Raw genomic sequence first — 22,011 nt, forward strand, 5'->3', positions numbered from 1 at the left:
TGTTGGGGGGTTACCTTGTTTTCACCAGCCTCCTTTATCCACCTCGCCTGATTGCAAAGCTCTCTAAACTGCAAATCATCTACTTTATGAAGCCCCCTCACAGAAACTTGAAGATTAGTGGCATTATGACCTCCACTTCAAAGAGTAGTGGTTACCACAACTTCTTTAAGTCCTTCTCACTCAACCTTGGACCTGCATCTACTTCAGCAGCTTTCGGTCCTCCGAATTCTATCCTTGCTCGACCTCTTCTCAAAGTTCTACCTAGCGTAGCCCCTCTCACTCCGGTGAGACAGTCAACTTTGAACCTTTCATCGCCACCTTGTCTTCGACCAAAGACAATGGCCACCTCTTCCTCCATTGACCTGCTCATGGAGTTCAAATCGATTTGCCTTGATCTCACAAGTCCCAGTTTGCTCCCTAGCATGCGGTTCATAGCTCTCAAGCTTTTACTATCGATTGTTCCTATCTACTTATGTCTCTTTGTTGTTCCTTTTATGTTGTATCCTAAAAACATTTTCTACTTTGTATGTTACCTTCTATCTTAATGGAATGATAACATCTATTTGATCAAAAAAAAAAAAAAAAGGAATAATAACTTCTTCAACAACATGTTATGGGTATCTACGAATATGTATTTATGTGTACCACTGTACCTAGTGAACATACAGATCTAAATAAAAATGTACTATATACCTTACAAGTTGTATATGTCAATCAAGTTGTGATTGTTGACAACAAAAGATCAAGTTGTGATCCCCCCCCCCCCCCCCACACACATTGGTTGAAACTCTTTAAAAACTGATGATAGATTAATATATAGGACAAGTGATCTATACAAAATGGTGACAGAAGTGTTAGACTTACAAAAAAATATAATAAGTCCAAAATCTCATGAATTTGTACATATTTTTGTTTGTATATTAATACATATTGCAGTTGTTAATTTGAAAAAAATAATTGATGCAAGAAGAATTGTAACAGTTATATTTACACGATCCGTTTAGTTTAGTTAATGCACAACAATAAGGCTGTTCTTTTGCTAAACGTTGCGGTAGCGACAGGTAAAGAAGAAAAACAGTGTTGCCGGAGAGCAAAATATACAGAGATGAGAGAGAAGTGTCGCAGATGATGAACGGTGATGGAGATTGATATGTCGCTAATATTTTTCAGCGATCAATCCGATACCGTCGCGACTCAACGGATGCCATCTGCGACTTATTTAGATCTGTAATTTTCAAGCCCACAGTGTCGTTTAACATTACTACTATTCCGTTTGACACGCCGTTTCAATCTACCGCTGCCGCAGCCGCAGCGTTTACCAAAAGAACAGCCTCAATATGGTGAGAAACCAGAATATATATTGACTTCAACATAAAAAATCAGAATAGACAATCAGAAGTCCGAATAAATGAATTTTTACTTTAAAAAAAAAAATAAGCACAAATTTATTATAGCATCATTCTGACATATGCTGTTATTAAGACATAAAAAGCAAAAAAACCAAACAAATATAAATAACATACAGACAAGAAGAGAAATTATTATAACCAGAATTAGGGCAAATGCTAATTTTTAAAACAGATAATATTGTCCCTTAAGTAAATTTATTTGTTCCATAGTCAAAAAGAAAATCCCGAAACCTAGTTCAAATTACATTACGAAGAGCAATGTAGCCAATACTATAAAGTATCAAATATGTATCTAATATGGGATTTTTTGAAAACAGCTAAGCATATATAAAAGAGACAAACAATGTATAAAGAGTCTTTTTTTTTTTATCCTTCTTTCACCTTTTTTCGAAAAAACCACCATAATCAGGGAATCATTTTGTGAATTTAGCGATCAATTTGTCGACGTGGATGATGATATCGTCAATGCGAGGTCGAACAGCAGCCTGTGGTTGCAGCATCCAAGTTACGAACTGGTGAAGAGCTTCAGGGTAAGAAGCCTTTGGTCCAGTGTTTGGCCATTTGATCTGAGCGTTCACAATTGCGAGCTGAAGACTTCCACCTGATTCTCCAAGTGCATATTCGAATGGAGACACACCGTACCTGCAAATAAAATACCTTGCATTAAAGTAAATGAAATTGTTTAACCTTACAAGGACACCAATCATTATTGTATTACATTATTGCGTATAATGTGCAGCCTAGTGACCAGATATCTGTCCTCTCATCGATATCTGCATGGCTTGGGCAATCCCAGAGCTCGGGAGCTCGAAACGGTGCTGAACAATGCTCAGATGTCCATTCCTATAACATAAGTTCATGATCAATAGGAGTAAATAGTTATTCTCATAGTAAACAGAATGTCAATGACACAAAGGACAATATGGACTAATAAGGTGGTGAGCTCAAAGGCTTGTCATAGTATAAAATAAGGGATGGATATAGAACCTGTAACTGTAAGGCCTCTTGACGGGAGCGGATTTGCTTCCGTGATGGGCGAGCACTCCCAAAGTCCATCAATATCGCAAGAGGAGGCTGTCCTTTTCTACGCGTTAATAGCACGTTTCCAGGTTTGACATCGTTGTGAGCATATGGTGGCTCCAGCGAGTGCATGTGTTTGAGTCCATCACAAAGCTGTGGAACATGCAATTTATGACTAGTCACACAATAACTCACATGCTTCTCAGTAAACTAAACATAATAGTTAGCATCAAAAGAAGAGAGAGTTGCAGAAAACATCATTTAAAAGCAGAAATCAAAGATGGAGTTACAAAGAGAGTTTGTTACCTGACGGAATATGTGCAACACATCTGTTGTTGAGAATGTTTCCTTTTTAGCCTTCATCGATGTGAAATTATCCAGCAAGGTCCCATCCAAGTGAACAGGAAATAGCAAGAAGGCCTCATGTTTCCAAGCTCCCTCTTGGCCGTCCTAACCAACCAAAAGCAACACACTTTTTGAATCGGGCTTTACATGAGAAAACTAGAAAGACAAATAACAAAATGCTCAAAACGCATTAATCCAATAAAAGTTTAGCCCAGAGTTTACCTACCTTAACAGAAATAATGGCATGATCAAGGAGTGGAAGCAAATTAGGGTGATTGAACAACGATGAAACACGGATCTCCTCCCTCACCAATTCCAATTGCTCCTTGTTCTGAATCAAAACTTTCTTCATAGCATAAGTTCCATCAGCTACAAAGAGATCACATATAAAAAAAAACGCTCAAGGTAAGTCAAGGTACAAACATGAAAAAAGTTAAAAGAACCAAGCCAGCTCAACAAGTCAAGTTCCAGTGCCAATGAACAAATGTCAAATCAAGCTCAAGAATACCATAACTACAGATGCAAAGTGCATCAAAAATTGGTTAATTCAAATTCAAACTATATAAAAGAGGATTCACAGTAATCACTATGTTTTGCATATCATCCTAGTTCAACTGGATGCTAGACAAGTCTATTCATCTCCCAATGTCGATGAACAATTGATGAAATTACCAAAAATTTCAGATGAACCACGGATTAAACAACTAAGCAAGATGTACATTTACATTATATGGAATAGGATTCGCAGATTTCGAGCTAAAACCTAACGTACGATTCCTACATTGTTATAATTTGATTCCTGAAACAATCTCTCATAGTCGATGCTGATCTACAATTACCAGTATCCGATCGCATAAACCACAAGCGGATGGCAAACGAAAACGAAAGCAAATCAAATCAGAAACGGCAGTTCCGAATTCAATCGAGATAACGCAGATCAAGGACAAGCGCGAATCAGCAATCACGACCGACAAAAACTATAGATAGATAGATAATCGAAACACTAACTAACCGGAGAGATGAGCCGGATCCTTGACTTTCTTGGCGAGACCACCAGCGGATGCGGCGGAGGAAGCGTCGGCGACAATCTCTTTGACCAGAAAGACGAAAGCGAAACCTCCTTCGCCGAGCTGCCTCACGACCCTGAAACGATTCTCATTGATCCATACATCGCCTCCGCCGTTGACGGCGTCGTAAAGCGCGTTCAATCCCGAAAACGAACAGCCCATACTCACGGATCACTACGGAGTGTGTGTGTCTCTCTCTTTTTCTTAACGAATACGGATCGATGAAGCCTCTCGATCTTCAGAATTCACGGATCCTTTCAGATTCGCATTATTCGAGATCTCAAAATTTCCCCAAGTCTCTCTCTCTCTCTCTCTCTCTCTCTCTTATTCGAGATTTGGAGTTGAAGCATTCATGTCAGCTATACGATACTACAGGAGGCACACAATTCCGTGTTTTTTCACTAATTAATTATTTTAATTTAATTTCCGTTTAGCTTAATTGGTCAGGTATAAAACCATAACGCAAACGCAATAACTTTTTTTAATCCGACTTAACCAGTAAAAGTCGTACCAAACGAACCAATCAGTGTATATAATCATTAATCTGCAATTAAAGTCATCATGTTATATGGTGGAACTCATTTGTAACAATTAACAAGTCAACAATAACAACATAGAGTAGTAGGTTTGATTTTATATATCCTCACTTGACACTATCCAACAACAAAAAAAAGTAGTGATTTGAAAACCATTACTATTTTTGAACATTTGATAGGAGTAAAAAGTACAAATACAACAAATAAATACATTATTTCAGCTTATAGTGTCATCGAGAGCTTGCATAATTAACAACAGAACAAAAATCTAATTGTTATGCCATTATGCAATCATTGTTTGATCGGTACAGACTGGTTTAATAGCCTTAACCGATCAGAATGACGATACCATAAATAAATAGATACAGGATCCAATAAAACGTCTCGAACGGCTCTCGTCCTCTCGAATCAAATCTGTATTAAAAAGGAGAAAAATCAACGGCCAGGATTTAATATCAATCCCGCAACGGAGCGTGGCCGTTCTCGGCGACGGAACTAGGCTCCACCGGCTGCTGCTGCGTTATGCAGTGTATGTTTCCTCCAGCTAGAACGATCTCTCTTGCATTCTCGATTCCCACAACCTTCAAAACAAAAACCCACAAGAAGAAGAATGAAAATATCAAAATCTCTTCTTTCTTGTTTTTTTTTTTGGTTTGGATTTATAAAATAAACCAAAGCTGATGGATGGTTTACATACCGAGTGATGAGGAAAAGTCTCGGAGAGAACACGAATAGCATCTTCATCGCGTTTCGGATCGCCGAATTTCGGAACAATGATTCCTCCATTGGCAATGTAGAAATTCACATAAGAAGCTGCGAGTCTTGTCCCTGCAATCCTTGGTATAGCTTCACCTTCCTGCAACATTACCAACTCGATTAAAAAACCAGCTCCAAGTTTTGAGTCTGTGTGTTTTTAGTTAGAATCTGTTACCTGAGTGATTCCAGACGCTTCTTCTTCCGTCATATAAAGCGGTCCCGGGATATGAAGTTTGATGACTTCAATCTTCCTTCCACGAGCATCAACGGACTTTGAGAAAACCGAAAGAGCTTCAACTGACCTTTCGTATTGAGGATCGGTTTCATCATCTGTCCATGACAATAACACGACTCCCGGTTTGGCGAAGCAACACATGTTATCAATGTGACCGTTTGTGTCCTCATCACCTGAAAATATTGTCAAAATTCGCATAAGCTCGACACTTATTTCTATCGAATTAGTAGTATGGAGCAATGGTGATTCTAATCGATATCGTAAAGTGTGAGTACCGTAAAGACCACGAGGAATCCAGATAAATGATTTGACTCCGAGATAGTTCTTGAGTTCTTCCTCAATTTGCTCTTTACACATATGAGGGTTTCGGTTTTCGTGCAGGAGACACTCTTCTGTGACAAGGCAGGTTCCTGAAAGAACGTTGTTGACACATGAGGTGGAATTACTCAGATAGTATATATTCAAGTTATTGAGTTTTGAAGTTGCTAAGAAATGTTTGCAAACCTTCCCCGTCGACATGGATGCTGCCTCCTTCAAGAATCATCGAATGTTGAAATCTTGGAATCCGCTCCACAGCTAGAATCTGATGGATTGAAGAAGAATTGACCAAATCAATATTTGAAACATGCTACTGAGAGTGATATGGAACCAATAAAGAGTTGGTTTGTCTCCTCAATATATACCTTTTTTGAAACTAGAAGGTCATGACTCCAATCATTGTAACAACCATCACAAGCTCCTGCCATTGGAAAGTGAGTCAAGCAGTAACTACCTATAATAGAGATTAAAAAAAAGGGTGGCCAAATCCTTACCTCCCCAAGCATTGAAATTCCAGTCGATACCAGCAATGTTTCTGTTTAGAGAACTAAGCTTTAATGGTCTCTTCCGCACAATGAACTGTTAAAAACAGAGTGGGGACAACAGATATGAGAAAGCTTTGTAAGATGGAGAACAAGGAAAATGCAAACGAACTCAACAGTCAACTCACAGTTGGTCCAGAGTCGCGGAACCAAGAATCATTCATGCTCATCTCAACAACTCTTATATCCTCTGGTAGCTGTTTCCTTGCATTTTCCCACTAATACCAAACACAACCACGGAAGAAAAGAAAAGAGAGACTAATTTAATTAGTACATCTGTCTGTATAAACTCAAAGATGTTTTGCTGATTTCAGGTACACAAACCTGAGCAGGGCTTGCACAGACTGTGACAGGCTCGAACTTTGAGATGGCCTTAGCAACATCTGCAAACACTCGCTGTGCGGGTAAAGCACTGTGCCGCCAGTTATCTTGCCGTTCCTGCAGCCATTTTATGTTAGAACAATACCCACAGATCCAAAATCAACTAAAAAAATGGCTTTGTTTAAGTACATAACTGAGGTTAGAAAGAACACTGTTTGATTCATGTAAAGAGTGATTGAAACAAAATCTAAAACATATTCATATCGTCAGGTATCTTCTTGTAATATACAAAGATAGAAGAATGGTAAACAAACAATGGATAAGAACTCCACTTGAAAATGATTTAGATTCTGCTTTTAATGAAACAGTAACAAACAAAGTGACTGTAATTAGTTTTCAATGGAACAGATCTCATCTCAAATCGTACCTAATATACATGCAAACTTGAATCGAAACATTTTCGAACGGACGGAGAAAAAATAAACGGAGTTTAGAAGCTAAAGCCTCCAGAACACATCGGAAACTCTAAAAACGAACCCAGAAACAGAGAAATCATCACAACAAAACGGAAGACAGTAGCAATTCGAACATAGATAAGTTACGAACAGGATCAAACCAAAAAAAAAAACAGAGATAAAGATCGAAATCGAAGGTTTTGCATGCAACAGCGAGATTCAGTTCACGAGAATCGCCGTCGATTATTACTTTTCTCCAATCAGGGAAGAGAAAAAGAGAGAGAGAGAGAGAGAGAGATTTACAGGCCAGCCGATCCAAGTTTGAGCATGAGGTTCCCATTCCGCCGGCATGTAAAAGCCGTGCTCCGCCGGTGATTCCTCCACCATTTTTTACGATGTTGTTTTCGTGAGGAGGGAGGAGAAGAGAACTGAGAGAGAGAGAGACCTTTACTAATATTATGATTAAGCTTTGCTTTGATTCTTCTTAATTTATTCTTCTGACCCAAAAAATAAAAGATTCCGTGTCGATATTTACACAGGAGACCCGCGTAAACATATTTTCCTTACAGTTGGACCCCATCATTTATAGACTATTCGACAAGCAACATATTTGTTCTTACTTCTACTACTCCAGACCCTACCCATCATCCTCTAGTGGTGAGCGGAATCAGAATCGGAATCTTTTTACCCAAACAACCCTAGTGGCCCTTATCAGGACAAAAGTGGTAGTTCTGGTTTCATTTTGACAATTAACCATAAAATAATTAAATATTATTATTATAAATACGCTCCTTTTTTTAAAAAACCTTTTCTAAGGAATGGTTCCAACAAATTATACTTTTTCAAGAGATATAGTTTTTTTTTTTTTGTCAACTGTATTGATATTAGATTGATGGTTAACGGTTACAATTAGACTTCAGGAAAGTCAGCCACTATACAAGGCTCAAAAGGGCAAACCAAATAGCCACTAAATCTTCTATAGCCTTACATATCGAAGCCACAATCAGATATACCGGGATCTTTACAAAAAATATTCCTCTAAAGAGTAAACAAACACCAACATATGTTTCAGAAAGAGGATCCCACCCTCTCACTGTTGAAGAGCCCCGTTAGCTAAGGTGGAAAACCTTCGACTACATAGGACTGGATCCGATTGTCTTCAGATACACTTCGAGTAATAAGAAAAGCTCCTCTATTTGAGGTATTTGATTCCAACACAAATGTCCATTCAACAATCTCAGATAGAGCTAGCAGTGCCTGAGATGAATGAAAACTAAAGGATAGCCATGCCTTTGGTCTATTAACCGCTCCTACCAAGACCGAATCCTCCAACGCAAAGATTAATTTCCTTAATCTATGGCTTATCATACACTTAGTAGCCCAAACCGCACTTAATAAGCTAGCCTCTTGTTTAGAGCTTACCAAAGAAAAAGCTCTCCTGCTGTATAAGATCATTCGTCCCGTGTCGTCATGCAGCACCCGCCAGTTTCTTTCTTTTTGACCAAGACACCCTAATGTTACACTTTAACCATTGGTGTGGTGGGGGCCTCCACTGATCTAAAGTCATCACCTGACTTATTTCACTTTGTGGTGGTCCCGACGATTCTGTAGTTTCATTGATGGTGTGTTCACTTAGTTGAGAATCGAACCATACCTCGACATCCTCCTGGATTTTGGTTGCAGTTGCCACCAGCGAAAAGGACTTCCCCTCAAAAACCAGAGAATTTCTGTTTTTCCAGATCCTCCATAGGATCCATGGGAAGCTTTTCCTAATCTCAACAGACCACAACAAATTATCTCTATTGATTAGCAGGTGATGTAAATGAGAGAATATCGATCCCTCATTTGGCCCAAAGTTTGGAGAGGGATAATTTGATAAAGCCCAAATCTATCTTGACAAAGGGCATGAGAACAAGACATGGTAAATGGACTCACTAATCATACCACAAACCTGACATCTTCCATCAATTTTAAGGCCTCTGCGGACTAAAAGATCACCAATCGGTAGAGCATTACTCAACAATTTCCACAAGAAGACTTTAATCTTTGGTTCGGTTTGTCGTCTCCAGACCTGTTCTTTAAGAGTATTTACCGAAGGAAGGGCAGTAGCCTTTATGATCAGTTCTTCCTTGTCTAATTGATTAGCTAACCAATATCCTGATTTAACCGAATAGGCTCCAGATTTGTTATGTTTCCAAGTCATGAAGTTCTCCCTTGAAACGATAGGTCTGGTTTCTTAGATCTTGATGATGTCATTCGGAAAGAACAACTCCTCCAGTTTCTCCATATCCCAATCGCGTTTCTAAAAATCATTGATATTGCTAATCTTTAAGTTGATGTCGATGATATGATTCTTAATAAAAGGGGCTCTCATTCCTCCATCCTCTAGCCATCGGTCACTCCATACTCTCATGGAGTCTCCATTGCCAACCCTTTTAGTCAGACCTCTCCTGAGTAATTCTCTCCCATGAGTTATGCTCCTCCAACCAAAGGACGGTCTAGAGCCTATTCATGCTTCCAAAAAAGTCCCCATAGGAAAATATCTGCTTTTTATCAACCTTGAGAACAGGCAATCGGGTTCTTGAATGATTCTCCAGGCTTGCTTGGCCAGAAGGGCTTGATTAAAGGTGTCAATATCCTTAAACCCCATCCCACCTTGCTTTTTTGACAGACATAACTTTTCCCAAGTTTTCCAGTGGATCTTTCTTGAATTTTTAGATGATGACCACCAGAAATCCGCCATTGCACTAGCCAGCATAGAGCAGGATTTCTTTGGGAGTTTGAAGCAGGTCATAGCAAAGACTGGCATTGCCATTGCCACCGTTTTCAGCAAAATCTCTCTCCCCCCCCCCCCGGGACAAAGTTCTGGAATACCAACCAGTCAATTTATTTTGAACTCTCTCTCTTAGATAGCTTAGCATCTGGATTTTGGATCCACTAAAACATTCAGGGAGTCCTAAATAACTGCCTGCTCCTCCTTGGTTCAAGATTCCCATACAGTTTTGGATCTCCATTTTGTTTGTTTCAGGGACTTTCTTACCAAAGGTTATAGAGGACTTTGATGCATTAATGACTTGTCCTGATGCTCTACCATAAGCCTCCAATATGTTTTGTAAGGCATTTGCTTCTTCATCATTGGCTTTGCACAAGAACAAACTGTCATCTGCAAAGAGCAGATGGTGGATCACCGGACCATCTTCAGCAAATTGTACACCCGAGATTCTTCCTTGGCTTTCTGCTGAGTTTAAAAAATGTATAAGTCCCTCCGTACATAACACAAACAGGAATGGAGACAAAGGATCTCCTTGCCTTATCCCTCTCTCGGGAATAATCATTCCATACGCTTTATCATTGATGAGAGCAGAGAAAGTAACCGTAGTCACACACTTCATTATCCAGGAGACCAAGATCTGATGAAATCCTAAGGCTGAAAGCAGAGCTCGAAGATAGGACCATTCAACTCTATCGTATGCCTTTGACATATCTGATTTGACTGCCATATAATCAGAGGAGAAAGGCTCCTTTGTATTCAAGGAATGTATCAATTCATGTGCAATCAGAATGTTGTCCGTTATCAGACGATCAGGGACAAAAGCAGATTGATACTCGGATACTATCTGAGGTAGCAAAGGCTACAGTCTACTCACTATCACATTGGAGATCACCTTGTACATAACCGAACATAAGCTTATGAGGCGTAGATCAGGCATATAAGATGGATGGGGGATCTTCAGAATTAAACACAAGTGAGTGTAGTTCCATTATATTGGCAGAACTCCATTGGAGAAGAAATTCTGAACCTCAGTTGTTACCTGATTACTTCTTGTACTCCAGTATCGCTGAAAGAAGAGTGCATACATTCCATCAGGCCCCGGAGCACTAGTTGGATCAATCGAGAAGACAGCTTCTTTAATTTCCAGAGCCGACACTGCCTTGATAAGCTTAGCATTCATTTGGTGTGATACTCGCGGTTGGAAATCTTGAAACATGTTACCAAAGGGAATCAGATTGGAGGACTTAAAAAGATCTTGGAAATAAGCAGAGGCAACCTCTCCTTTTGAACCTTCAGAGAATTGGTTATTTCCATTGATGTCCACTAGTCTCTCAATGCGGTTTCTTTCATCCATTTTTTCCTACTTTTTTGTCTCCAGAAAATTTCTTCCTCTCTATATGCTTTGGCAAGATCCTTCTTCAAAGAGATGACTCTATAAAAGCAAGGAGATATCATGGATTGTTGGATTTCCAGGTCTACCTCGATCTTCCTAATCTTCTCTTTTGAGTTAAGCGAGTTGTCTCTCTTCCAAGAACTTAAAGCCCTTCTACATCTCCGGACTCTTAAGGCTACATGGATTTCCAGATTAGCTGAGCAAGATCCCCATGCCTGGGATATAGATTCTTCAACCCTGGGTTCATTCAAAAATCTCTTGTCGAATCTGAAATTACCCGAGTAGGAGTCTTGGGCAGCAATTAATTTTACCAGAACAAATCTGTGGTTTGATCCTCTCATTTCCAGAAAGAGTTGATTTGAGGCTGGAAATGATGAAGACCATTCTTGGTTCCCAAAAGCTCTGTCCAAGCGACTTTGGATCCACAAATTATACCTTCTTCTTGTCCAAGTGTAGCTGTTTCCCTTGCTAGCTGGTTCCTCCATTTGACAAGCACTAAACATGTCATTGAAAGATCTAAAAGCAGATATGCATCTACTAGGACCACCAATCTTCTCCCCATTATGACATATGTCATTAAAGTCTCTAATCATCATCCAAACCTCTTTCCTTATGATGCCAAAACGAGTAATTCTTTTCCATACCGCTTGCCTTTTCTTGAAATCAGGATCACCGTAGATACAAGATAGAAAAAAGCTTGTTGCACCAAATTGGACTTGCATATCAATCAAGTTTTTATCCGCATAGTAAAAGTCCAAATTGATACTATTTTTCCAAAAAATAGCTAAGCCGCCACACCTCCCAACAAGCTGGATAGTAAAGACAGGATCATATCCTAAAACTTCTTGTAAATCTACTAATATATCTCTACTATGCATAGTTTCCATCAAGAACATTGTCTCAGGAAAGAAGATTTTACGTAATTCCTTGAGACGAGGAAAAGATATAGCTATGATGAAAACTGGAGAAGACAATATTGTGTCAAAACAAACAAATTAGTTTATAGGTCAGCGATCTCACGTATCTATCTATAGCGATTTATCATATTGTCAGATTGTTGATGTACAAACAAAACAAAACCATGGATAACCCTACATAAAATTTTGGAAAAGCCCTATTCAACAAACTTCCAATAAATATCCAACCAAAAAGTTTAAACAATACATACTGGAACATGTTCTAAAATTTAAACATGTTACATATTTAAACCCTACCTATTGATTGTTTTCGTACGCACTGTCCAAAATATCTCTTCTCTTTTTCTTTTTTTTTTGATAAAAAATACCAATCTCACAATTTTCTTTCGGATACTTACTTGTGAGTTGTGACCAAAAATCGGAGTTTCTATAATTGGAGATTTAGTTCACACAAAAAAAAAATAGTTGTTGGAGATCGCTAATTGAAATTCAAAGCAATTTTCCTGTCCAAAGTCAAACGGCTCTTAATAAAATCTTGTGAAAAATAATAGCTAAATCAGTGGGGACAAAATTGGTCAGTGGTTGAACTATAACTAATCAACTGTGAGATAAGACAGCATTTGATAAAAGCCAAAACAAAAAAAGCCCACTAGTCCACTAAAAAAAAGTCGAAACAAAGGAGATACGATTCTAAATTTTACAATACTAGTAACTTTGAATTGTCCACACAAAATTGAACAAGAGCAATATAATAAATATCATGATATTCATTAAACCACCACGGCAACAAAAACACACATGTTAAAAGTGTGTTTTTTTCGATTCTAGTTTTCTAATCAGATTACAGAAGATGCAAGCTCCTTAATATCGTCAGAGACTTGTTCGTAGTCTGTCTTTAACTTTTCAAGTTCGTCTACAGCTAGCTCTCCTTTTGCCGGTTTAAGCATGACCAATACACAACACGTTGGCCGTTTTGTTGCTCCAGCTTGCGCAAGATCCTGTATTACATTTTAAAAAGAATATGTTAATACCCAATAACAGGCAGATAACAAGATTTAAATAAATGAAGAAACGTGGCTTACTTCTTTGGATGGAACGTATACATAAGGAATACCATGCTCTTCGCATAAGATTGGAAGATGGGTAATCACATCAATAGGTGATATGTTTCCAGCTATAACACATAACCTGCATAAGAAAAAGCAAATCTCATTTAAGTATATGCTGATACATAACAAAAATTATAGTTTTAACTTTTAACTACATGGATGAATGAACGAAGCAACAAGAAGAAAAGAAAATGTGGGTTCAAATCAGGCCCTAAAATCAATGAACCAAATAGGGAACTCAGAGAGGGCACAGACATTTTAAACTCATGATTCAGTTTCCGTGCACAGTACCATGCTACATTCATTCTATTTAATCCAGAGCATCGGCTTAATTGTACACGGATCAATATATCAGTTAATCAAAACACTAAACACTTTTTTAAAGAGACATAATCACAAACAAAGACTTAGAATGTAGATCTAAACCAGGCCGTCTCATCAGAGAGATCAGAGATGGCAGACATGTCGATCTGCGGTAGCTCAGTTTCCGTGCACAGTACCATGCTACATTCATTACTTTAATCCAGAGCATCGGCTTATTTGTACACGGCTTTCAAAAATCAAGCAAGAATAAATAGCTAATTCCACTAGTAAAATACCAAAGACAGAAGATCACAACAACAGGCAAAAGAATGTGGATCTAAACCAGGCCGTCTAATCAGGGAAATCAGAGATGGCAGACATGTCGATCCATAGTTCAGTTTCCGTGTACAGTACCATGCTAATTTCATTACTTATAATCCAGAGCATCGGCTTAATTGTACACGGATGTAACATCAACTAAGTAAATTGACTAACACAAAACAAAACTCAACCATGATAATATAAAGTGATAAAGAAGACTAACCCTTTCTGGTTACGTCTGATGCTCTTAACCACTTCCTTAACTCCTCTCTTCAAACATTTCTTTCCAGCAGCTGACAATAATTACATAAGCAAAACACAAAACATGAGCTACCAATCCATAAAAGATATAAGGGTTTGCACAAAGTGAGGAAGCTAGGTCGGAGCTCAGATAGGTACCTTTTTGAATGAGTTTGAATGTTCTCTTCTGGAGTTTTTTGCCGGCGAGAGGTTTAGCGATAGGAGCAAGGGTAATAGCGTACTTCTTCTTCTCGTTTTGAATCGACTTCTCTGCTTCGGTATCGCTTCCCATAGTTAGCTTTAGCTTAGCTCCCGGGTGAAAAAAAAAATGGCGGAAGAGAGTGGCGGAAATAATTAGGGTTTATATGAAGGTGGTTACATGACTATGTGATCATTGGGGTTTTATAGAAGTGCTTGAGTTGATAAAACCCTAATCCAATATGGGCTTTGTATAAAATACGTTCTATAAAGTGATTACATATTAAAAGGCCCAACGTATTTGGGCCCTTATGCAGTTTCAGAGATTTCTATATTTCGTCAAGTTGTTTAGCTTAAAAATCATTTTTCTGCTTTTTTAAAAAGGTTTATTCAAGACCATTTGTAGGTAGATTGAATGTTACTAAAATGTTCGCAAATAACTTCCAACGATTAGTTAGTATGATGAGAGATCTCAGAGGCAAAGATAACAACTTGACCATCCAATAGGAAAATAACATGACATCTTTATACTAAAAAGCAAGCAGTAAGGTGTTTTAAGTTTTAATTACATACTTGAGGAAAGTACAATTAACAAAGCATTGTAAAAAATACATTACAGTACAAAAATACTCAATACACTTGACTTGAGCACCAAAACAGTTCAACTTCAAGTTACGCATGGCCTTGTTAACACCTATTTTTGTTTGGAGTGAATTGGTTGTTACTGGTGAGCTTCAACATCAAACCAGCTTCCAGTACCAGCAATAATGCCTCGTAAAACAAATAAATCAGTGTGGAGGAACAAGGACAACCATGTCATGTAAAGCTTGTATTATTATAAAACAACAAAGGAGAAACTTGTAAAACGATTATACCCACCAAAAACACAACACATATTATCATCAGGACAGGAGGACCATTGTTTGGTCAGAGTCAAAACCAATAAAGGAAAGAAACTATCAGAATTTATTCATACAAAGAATCTGAATCCACTTGATGAAAACTAAAGGCTAATCAGACAAAGTACATACTCTTTTTTTTTTTAATTATGAACACAACAAAGATAAAGAAAGAGGCAAACACTGGATGCAGAGGTTTATCGATCTATTCATGCTTTTCGATTTTATTTTTATTTTTGTGTCCCCAGGAAGAGATCGATGAACCGCTGCCTCCAGTGACTCTCTCTTTCAACTCTTTCTTTTTCTTTTCAGTTATATTCCAAAATGTAAACGAAAGAATAAAAAAAATTCCCAAATCGGAGCAAACAAAACATATCAGATCTGAAAAAAACAACGGTCTAAACAAACACCACAAGTAGTAAATAGCTGAAATCTTTATATCAATGAAATGGACCAAAAAAATAAAACATATTACTATATGTATCCCTGTATACACATGCATCTCTGCAGATAAACTCTAGCTAAGACGAAGAAGAGAATCAGATATTTTATTTTTGAGTAAATGTCAAATCTAAATAAAAAGGGGAACAGAGGAGAGTGAAGAAGTATCAACCAGGAATCTGACGAGAGAGAGATACCATTTCTGATTTGCCTATTGGCCTACGTCTCTCTCTCTATCTGTTGTCAAACAAACATTCTAGATCGGGTTTGTTTCGGGTTTGTTTCTTCACAATTTGTTAAAAATACCCATTTTCCCTTTTCAAAAATACTTTTTTTTTTATCATTTTTATTTTTGACTCCTTTAATTTTTAATGACTATTTTAACTTTACATAAAAAATAATTTATTTAAAAAAAAAAAAATTCCGCCAAAAGAATTTCCAACATATTTTCCTATCAAAAGAATTTCGAAAAAATTTCCCGCCAAAAAAATTTTGATAAAAATTTTAGACAAAAAAAAATTCCCGCCAAATAAAATTTACAAAGTGTTTAAAAGTTTTTATAAGATAGAAACCTCATAAAAACTTTATAAACACCTTGTAAACACTTTTATAAGATTTTTAAAAGGTTTTAAAAAAATTTTAAAAGGTTTTTTAAACAACTTTTAAACGTTTTTACAAAGTTTTTATAAGATTTTTATAGGGTTTTTAAACGTTTTTATAAGGTTTTTATAAGGTTTTTAAACACCTTCTAAACAAATTTACAAGGTTTTTAAAAACGTTTACAAGGTTTTTAAAAAGTATAACTTTCAAAAATTTGGCGGGGAAAATAATTTTTGACGGGAAAATTTTCGATTTTGGTGGGTATTTTTTTTTTGATTTTGGTGACTGTACTTTCTTGTTGTCATTCAAAAAAAAAGTAATTTGATCATAAAAAGAAATAGTTTTAAAAATTGCCAATATGAAAGGGTATTTAAAAAAAAAGACATAGAAAAGGGATATTTTTGAAAATGCTTCTTGTTCCTTCAACTAATAAGATTTTTATTTTATTTTTGTTAAAATCACTCACAAGTTTTTTTATTTTTATTTTTTATTTTGTTATCTTTAGAATATATAATTTTTTAAAAAAATAATATTTTAAAACTAAAATGTACCAAAGTGTCATAAAAATTATAAACTTTTTTTTGTTGGTATAAATTTCGAATAAAACCAGATTTGGTATTAAAAAATATTATTAAGCAAGTGATTGTTAACCATGTCGAAAATTCCATATTGAGTCATTTTTTTAGAAAAACCATTATTTGAGTAACACGATTAACTTGAGTTGACCAAAACAAAAAAATGTATGAAGGATCCCCAAGGCCTTTTTAAGCGGATGATTAATATATATATAAAAAACAGAAAATTTATTGGGCTTAAACGGGTCGCGTCACATATGTAATGAAGCCCATTTCCCACGTCTCGAAAAAGAAGGAAATTTATCTAGACGCGCTGTCGATCACTTTGGGGGAAAAGTGGGATTCACGCGCTTACTTTTGGTCTTTCTGTTTTTGCCCTAATCGATCTCTCTGCGTAGAGGAGAGAAACCGAAACAGGAGATAGAGAGAGAGAAAACCCGCCGATAAGATTCCGTCCGATCTCGCCGTGACTCGGTGTCGTAACTCGTTTAACTTACCTGATCTCCGTCGTTGATCTGCCTCCGTTTCGATCCCTTTTATAATACACTCGGTAAATTATACATCTCTCTCTTTCTCTTGACTTTCTCCTTGTTCTTCATCTTATAACTTCGTCGGCCATAGCTCTTCGTGGTAGCAATTTTAATCAATCTGATTGTTGTTTTTATATGTAGAGCTAAAAACGATGGATCCGATGGATATAGTTGGAAAGTCCAAAGAAGATGCTTCGCTTCCAAAAGGTTTAGCCTCTTCTTCTTGTTTTTTTTGGGGATGTTTCTGTCAATTAGTGAGTTTTAGGTAAAAATTGAATGTATCCATGGCGTTTCAGGTTAACTCAATGCAACGATGAAAAGAAAGCATGAACTGCATCAGATATTTTCATCTAACTCTTAATTCTTGTCTGCTAAATAAAAAAAATATGTTTGTTGTTTGGTAAATATGTCAGCTACCATGACAAAGATTATAAAGGAGATGCTACCAGCAGATGTTCGTGTTGCTAGAGATGCTCAAGATCTTCTGATCGAGTGTTGTGTAGGTAAAGATTGATTACTCTTTTCAAATTTCTCCCAAAACAAAGTTTATAACAAAACTGATCATTGTTTCAAAATTTGCTTATCCTCTTCTTTCTTTTTGTTGTTGTTGTATGAACATTATTGGCAGAGTTCATAAATCTTATATCATCGGAGTCTAACGAAGTGTGTAACAAAGAGGATAAACGAACAATCGCCCCTGAGCACGTACTCAAAGCTTTACAGGTTTGCTGTTTACATTCACTCAGAATTATATGTTTTGGAATGGTGATTTTAATTCATGTGACTTGACATATGAAACAGGTTCTTGGCTTTGGGGAATACGTTGAAGAAGTCTATGCTGCTTATGAGCAACATAAATATGAAACCATGGTAATCCATTACACCATCCCTTTCCTAATAATCCAGACTTGAGTATATATATAAAAAAAAATCTTAATTGGTTTCCTTTTGTGTGTATTGCAAATTCTTGCAGCAAGATTCACAGAGAAGCGTGAAGATGAACAGCGGAGCAGAGATGACGGAAGAAGAAGCAGCAGCGGAACAACAGAGAATGTTTGCAGAAGCTCGAGCAAGAATGAATGGAGGTGTTTCAGTTCCTCAACCTGAGCAGCAGCAACTAGAAGAAACCCAACAGACAAATTTACAAAGCTAATCAACAAAGCTAGAAGGGAACCTTTTTTTTTTCTTTCTTAACATTTTATCCTTTTGACTTTTTTTTTTTTTGCTTTTGTTTCTAGCATTTCTCTGTAAAGTGCAAAATTCGTCGCGTCTCGGTGTTGATATGCTCTTTACAATTATTTAACTTAGATTTATGTTTTTGTGTTGAATCTTCTAAAAATCACTTTGGTGATTTCAGATGTAATTAGCAAGGTTTGTCTTCTTCAATCTTTGCAACTGTCGTCATTCTGTTTATAATTCCTAAATACAGTTTTCTCAGAATTTGATAATACTAGACTCCTTTATAGTTCACAGCCGATAAAAGATCTGAAGCAATCCAAACCGGAGAACCTGACCCGATTTTTATCTTGTCAAACCCAATAAATTAAACCTAAGAGGCAAGAGAGGAGGACCACTCTTACTTAGATGTCCAATTAGACCAGCATGTGTCTGTCAATTGTTTATTTTGGTTAGGCAAGTAATAATAATAAGAAGGGATTCTTCTTTCAACTCTCTTTGCCTCGCCGACATTATACGGACTTGTTATTTGTTGTCAAACACACACACACTTTGCTTTTGACTTTAAAAGCTGTTAATATATAAATCCAGTATGAAAAAGTAACTAAGCTATTTTTATTTGCAAGTAAGTAGATAATTTTCTTTTACGTAACCAGAATTTCACGATTATATTATTTGATATTTATCTTTTTCTTTTACAGTATTAAGCACTTTTTTTTTAGTTATGAAATATTATAATTATTCTTCTAGAAAAAGTTGTTTATTTGATTTTTTTTTTTTTAAATCTAAGCTACTGTGTATTTATAACGTGCCTGTTATGCAATTTTATAAAGATTTGTTTATTTACCCTTATCTTATGTAAATATGTAATTATTAAATAATATAATTTTCACCAATTTTTTTTGTTGTCGTCAATTTAATTAAAACTCGTACTGTTTCTTCAGCTCGATTATTAGCAGTTTAATTTGCAAAGCATACTCTTAATAATGCAAATTAATTAATTAAAAATCCGTATTAGTCTTCTAACTCATAATTTTAATTGGTCATTAAATAAATAAAATCTTGGTATAATTCCACCGCTGCGACGAGAGAGGAGCACAGCACAGAGAGAGATCTCTTCGTTTCGTTTCATTTTTTTTTTTCCCGGGAAATCTGGGGAACAAAAAACTTAAGCAACCATCGATCCTCTGAGGAAAAAAAAAAAAAAAAAAACTCGACTCTCTAGTCCACCAGTTTTTTTTTCCTTTCACCTCTCTCTTCTCATCGTCTCTTTCGTCATTCCCTGTAATATTCACTTTTTCTCCCTTTTTTTTAATTTTGAATCTCTCCTCCTTCATCTTCACCGTTTCGATTCGTGTGTTCCTTTACTTGATGATAAATTTTCTGATCAGATCTAGTGTAGAATAATAAATAGGTAGGATTTTTAATTATTATTATGTTTATGGATCGAGAGAGGAGGAGTTCATCTTCTTCATCTAGTCGTAATGGGACACCTGAATATAGCAATGGAAAATTCCGAGATGATAATAATGGTTACGGAGGATTCTTAGATCGATTGGAGAATTCACATTCACGTGAGAAGAGTCCTACTAGATCGAAGATCCTCCGGATCCCGTCTCCGAACTCGTCTCCTCCACCTTCTAGCTCTTCACCTCCATTTCATGGTTCCGATTCCCCTGACCGTGGTTACATCGAACACCGCGTCTCCAAGTACGATACTCTCGCCGGCATTGCTATTAAATACGGTGTTGAGGTAAAATAAAACATTCTTATAAAAATTAGGTTTTGCTTTGGTTAAGGTTGTTGTGTAAAAATTGACATACTGGTGTAAAGGTTTTTTTTTTTTTGGGAATTGAGGTATGATGATGAAGAACACATGAGAGGAAAAAGTTATTTGTCAGAGAGAGAGCTTTGTTTGGATTATTTCAGATTTGTTTTAAGCTTGTAATGCTTTTGAAGCTTGTATTGTTTATTCCTAATTGTTTTTTTTTTTTTTTTTAACTTTCAGGTTGCAGATGTGAAAAAGATGAATAACCTTGTTACTGATCTTCAAATGTTTGCTCTCAAGTCTCTTCATATTCCTTTACCTGGGAGACACCCTCCTTCTCCTTGTTTGTCTAATGGCTCCTTAAACCATGGGTACTTTATTTAAGCTACATCTATCTCCTCCTTAGACGTGATTTATTACATGCTTGCCTTGTTTGTGTTGGACTGAAGCTGTGGCTCTAATACATGGAATCTTATTTGCAGAGAGGGGTGTTCATGCCACGAACCGGAATCACCAAACCACAGCAACGAGGACGTGTTTGATTTGTTTCAGTCTCTGAGATTGAAATCTTCTGAGAAGAAAGTCTCTCCAGCGATGTACTCACTGCAAGGTTATTACGGGCTTAAACCAGCAGACAGAACAGTCTCTGATGGAGGATGCTTCGAGATGGGAAATTACAAGACCGAAAGTTCTCGTCATGATAATCAATATCTCAGACCTTTCCCATCAACAAATGCTCCCTTGAATCACCATAGGAAATCTAGAAGCTTGGTCAATGCACTTATCGAAGAGGTTAACCAATCACCAGAGAATAATTCTCAAGAACCAAACTCCGACAAGTTTATGAGGAGACGCCAAAAATCTGAAGCCGACTTTTCATCCCGGACTCCAGAGCTTGTGTTGAAAGAAGACAACAGTAGCAGCAATGGCGGGTTTTTATCAATAGCCGGAAAAGGCTTAGCTTTGAGATCAAAAGCTTCAAGCAGAACCAATCTAGCAGAATATGAGAACGGTAATTTCAATCCGGTACCAATCAACTTGATGGATGCTCCAGTTTCAGACAGCTTTTGCAGTGTAAGAAAATCTTCGAGTGCATCAAGTCTACAAGATCCGGACGGTAACAGCAGTAACGGTTCGTTGTCTCTGTGGCCAACTTCAAAATGGAGCTTGAAACCTGATTTGCTTACACCTGCGGCTATAACAAGCTCAATCTTTGATGGATTACCAAAGCCTTTAACAGGTCGGAGAAACAAAACGGCTCTGGACTAAAAAGGTCAGTTTATCGTTATTTAACTGCCTTATTCTTTTTTTGGGGACTATACGAATCAATTGCAAAAGAAGCTATTTTAGCTTAATGCCGAGTAAATACAAGTAAAGAGAGATTAGAGAAAATTTGAAGGAAGAAACAAAAAAAACTTCCAAAATTGAAATTTATAAAGAAGGAAGAAGCTTCTGATGATGTAATGATTGGGTCTTTTTTTTTTTTTTGTAAGTTATAAAAGTTATGCTGTACCATGTTCTGGGTGGGGTTGTATTGTATCGACGACAATATCCGTAGAGTAGTTAAAATCTTTTTGTTTCATGATACATTGTCACACATACTAAATTGTATTTTCATGCATTTATTTAATAATGCTTTTATTAAAGTGCAAAGGCTGTCTCTCTGTATGTTGTTGGTCTTTATGGTTTTATTCGACCGTAACTCGGATTGAGCCAAGCTGAAACCGTTCTTTTCTGCGTATTTTTAATTATAAAGTTCTCTCA

At 36.8% G+C, this 22,011-nt stretch overlaps 6 protein-coding genes, 1 long non-coding RNA gene and 3 other non-coding genes across 11 annotated transcripts; 2 read left to right on the forward strand and 8 right to left on the reverse strand.

Annotated features, from left to right (window-relative positions):
* Positions 1-1,569: 1,569 nt before the first annotated feature.
* LOC104734834 (uncharacterized) lies at positions 1,570-4,293 on the reverse strand. Its single transcript, XM_010454491.3, has 6 exons — positions 3,787-4,293; positions 3,001-3,143; positions 2,736-2,879; positions 2,397-2,582; positions 2,128-2,252; positions 1,570-2,051 (listed from the first exon to the last, which is right to left on the reverse strand). Exons 1-6 carry the CDS (start codon positions 4,001-4,003, stop codon positions 1,823-1,825), a joined length of 1,044 nt encoding a protein of 347 aa, XP_010452793.1. The 5' UTR covers positions 4,004-4,293; the 3' UTR covers positions 1,570-1,822.
* Positions 4,294-4,518: 225 nt separating this feature from the next.
* On the reverse strand, positions 4,519-7,685 carry LOC104734835 (agmatine deiminase). The gene is made up of 10 exons (XM_010454492.3): positions 7,308-7,685; positions 6,553-6,666; positions 6,357-6,446; positions 6,181-6,265; positions 6,052-6,107; positions 5,873-5,951; positions 5,644-5,778; positions 5,309-5,541; positions 5,075-5,233; positions 4,519-4,958 (listed from the first exon to the last, which is right to left on the reverse strand). The coding sequence occupies exons 1-10, from the start codon at positions 7,389-7,391 to the stop codon at positions 4,833-4,835; spliced, it is 1,161 nt and encodes a 386-aa protein (XP_010452794.1). The 5' UTR covers positions 7,392-7,685; the 3' UTR covers positions 4,519-4,832.
* Positions 7,686-8,117: 432 nt separating this feature from the next.
* On the reverse strand, positions 8,118-12,048 carry LOC147929158 (uncharacterized). The gene is made up of 8 exons (XM_087482374.1): positions 11,142-12,048; positions 10,817-11,067; positions 10,670-10,732; positions 9,973-10,621; positions 9,097-9,161; positions 8,956-8,990; positions 8,575-8,773; positions 8,118-8,261 (listed from the first exon to the last, which is right to left on the reverse strand). The coding sequence occupies exons 1-8, from the start codon at positions 12,046-12,048 to the stop codon at positions 8,118-8,120; spliced, it is 2,313 nt and encodes a 770-aa protein (XP_087338500.1).
* Positions 12,049-12,706: 658 nt separating this feature from the next.
* On the reverse strand, positions 12,707-14,481 carry LOC104734836 (H/ACA ribonucleoprotein complex subunit 2-like protein). Its single transcript, XM_010454493.3, has 4 exons — positions 14,220-14,481; positions 14,044-14,113; positions 13,170-13,275; positions 12,707-13,085 (listed from the first exon to the last, which is right to left on the reverse strand). The coding sequence occupies exons 1-4, from the start codon at positions 14,350-14,352 to the stop codon at positions 12,924-12,926; spliced, it is 471 nt and encodes a 156-aa protein (XP_010452795.1). The 5' UTR covers positions 14,353-14,481; the 3' UTR covers positions 12,707-12,923.
* On the reverse strand, positions 13,386-13,503 carry LOC147929159 (small nucleolar RNA snoR100). Its single transcript, XR_015579093.1, has one exon. It is a non-coding gene; the product is annotated as a small nucleolar RNA snoR100 (small nucleolar RNA).
* On the reverse strand, positions 13,607-13,712 carry LOC147929160 (small nucleolar RNA snoR100). Its single transcript, XR_015579094.1, has one exon. It is a non-coding gene; the product is annotated as a small nucleolar RNA snoR100 (small nucleolar RNA).
* On the reverse strand, positions 13,827-13,929 carry LOC147929161 (small nucleolar RNA snoR100). The gene has a single exon (XR_015579095.1). It is a non-coding gene; the product is annotated as a small nucleolar RNA snoR100 (small nucleolar RNA).
* A 281-nt stretch (positions 14,482-14,762) lies between the features above and the next one.
* LOC109128428 (uncharacterized) lies at positions 14,763-15,875 on the reverse strand. Its single transcript, XR_002034809.2, has 2 exons — positions 15,771-15,875; positions 14,763-15,029 (listed from the first exon to the last, which is right to left on the reverse strand). It is a non-coding gene; the product is annotated as an uncharacterized LOC109128428 (long non-coding RNA).
* Positions 15,876-16,999: 1,124 nt separating this feature from the next.
* LOC104734838 (protein Dr1 homolog) lies at positions 17,000-18,691 on the forward strand. Of its 2 annotated transcripts, none has more exons than XM_010454494.3 (6): positions 17,000-17,323; positions 17,445-17,510; positions 17,717-17,806; positions 17,932-18,026; positions 18,105-18,173; positions 18,277-18,691. In XM_010454494.3, exons 2-6 carry the CDS (start codon positions 17,456-17,458, stop codon positions 18,454-18,456), a joined length of 489 nt encoding a protein of 162 aa, XP_010452796.1. In that variant the 5' UTR covers positions 17,000-17,323; positions 17,445-17,455; the 3' UTR covers positions 18,457-18,691. The 2 variants fall into 2 exon arrangements, with proteins under 2 accessions (XP_010452796.1, XP_087338240.1); XM_087482114.1 differs by having other exon boundaries at positions 17,099-17,323; positions 17,600-17,806.
* Positions 18,692-19,022: 331 nt separating this feature from the next.
* LOC104734839 (uncharacterized) lies at positions 19,023-21,900 on the forward strand. The gene is made up of 3 exons (XM_010454496.2): positions 19,023-20,232; positions 20,488-20,618; positions 20,730-21,900. Exons 1-3 carry the CDS (start codon positions 19,915-19,917, stop codon positions 21,514-21,516), a joined length of 1,236 nt encoding a protein of 411 aa, XP_010452798.1. The 5' UTR covers positions 19,023-19,914; the 3' UTR covers positions 21,517-21,900.
* The last annotated feature ends 111 nt before the right edge of the window (positions 21,901-22,011 follow it).

Source organism: Camelina sativa, chromosome 13, assembly GCF_030686135.1.
Source record: "Camelina sativa cultivar CO46 ecotype springtype chromosome 13, ASM3068613v1".
Classification (NCBI taxonomy): Eukaryota; Viridiplantae; Streptophyta; class Magnoliopsida; order Brassicales; family Brassicaceae; genus Camelina; species Camelina sativa.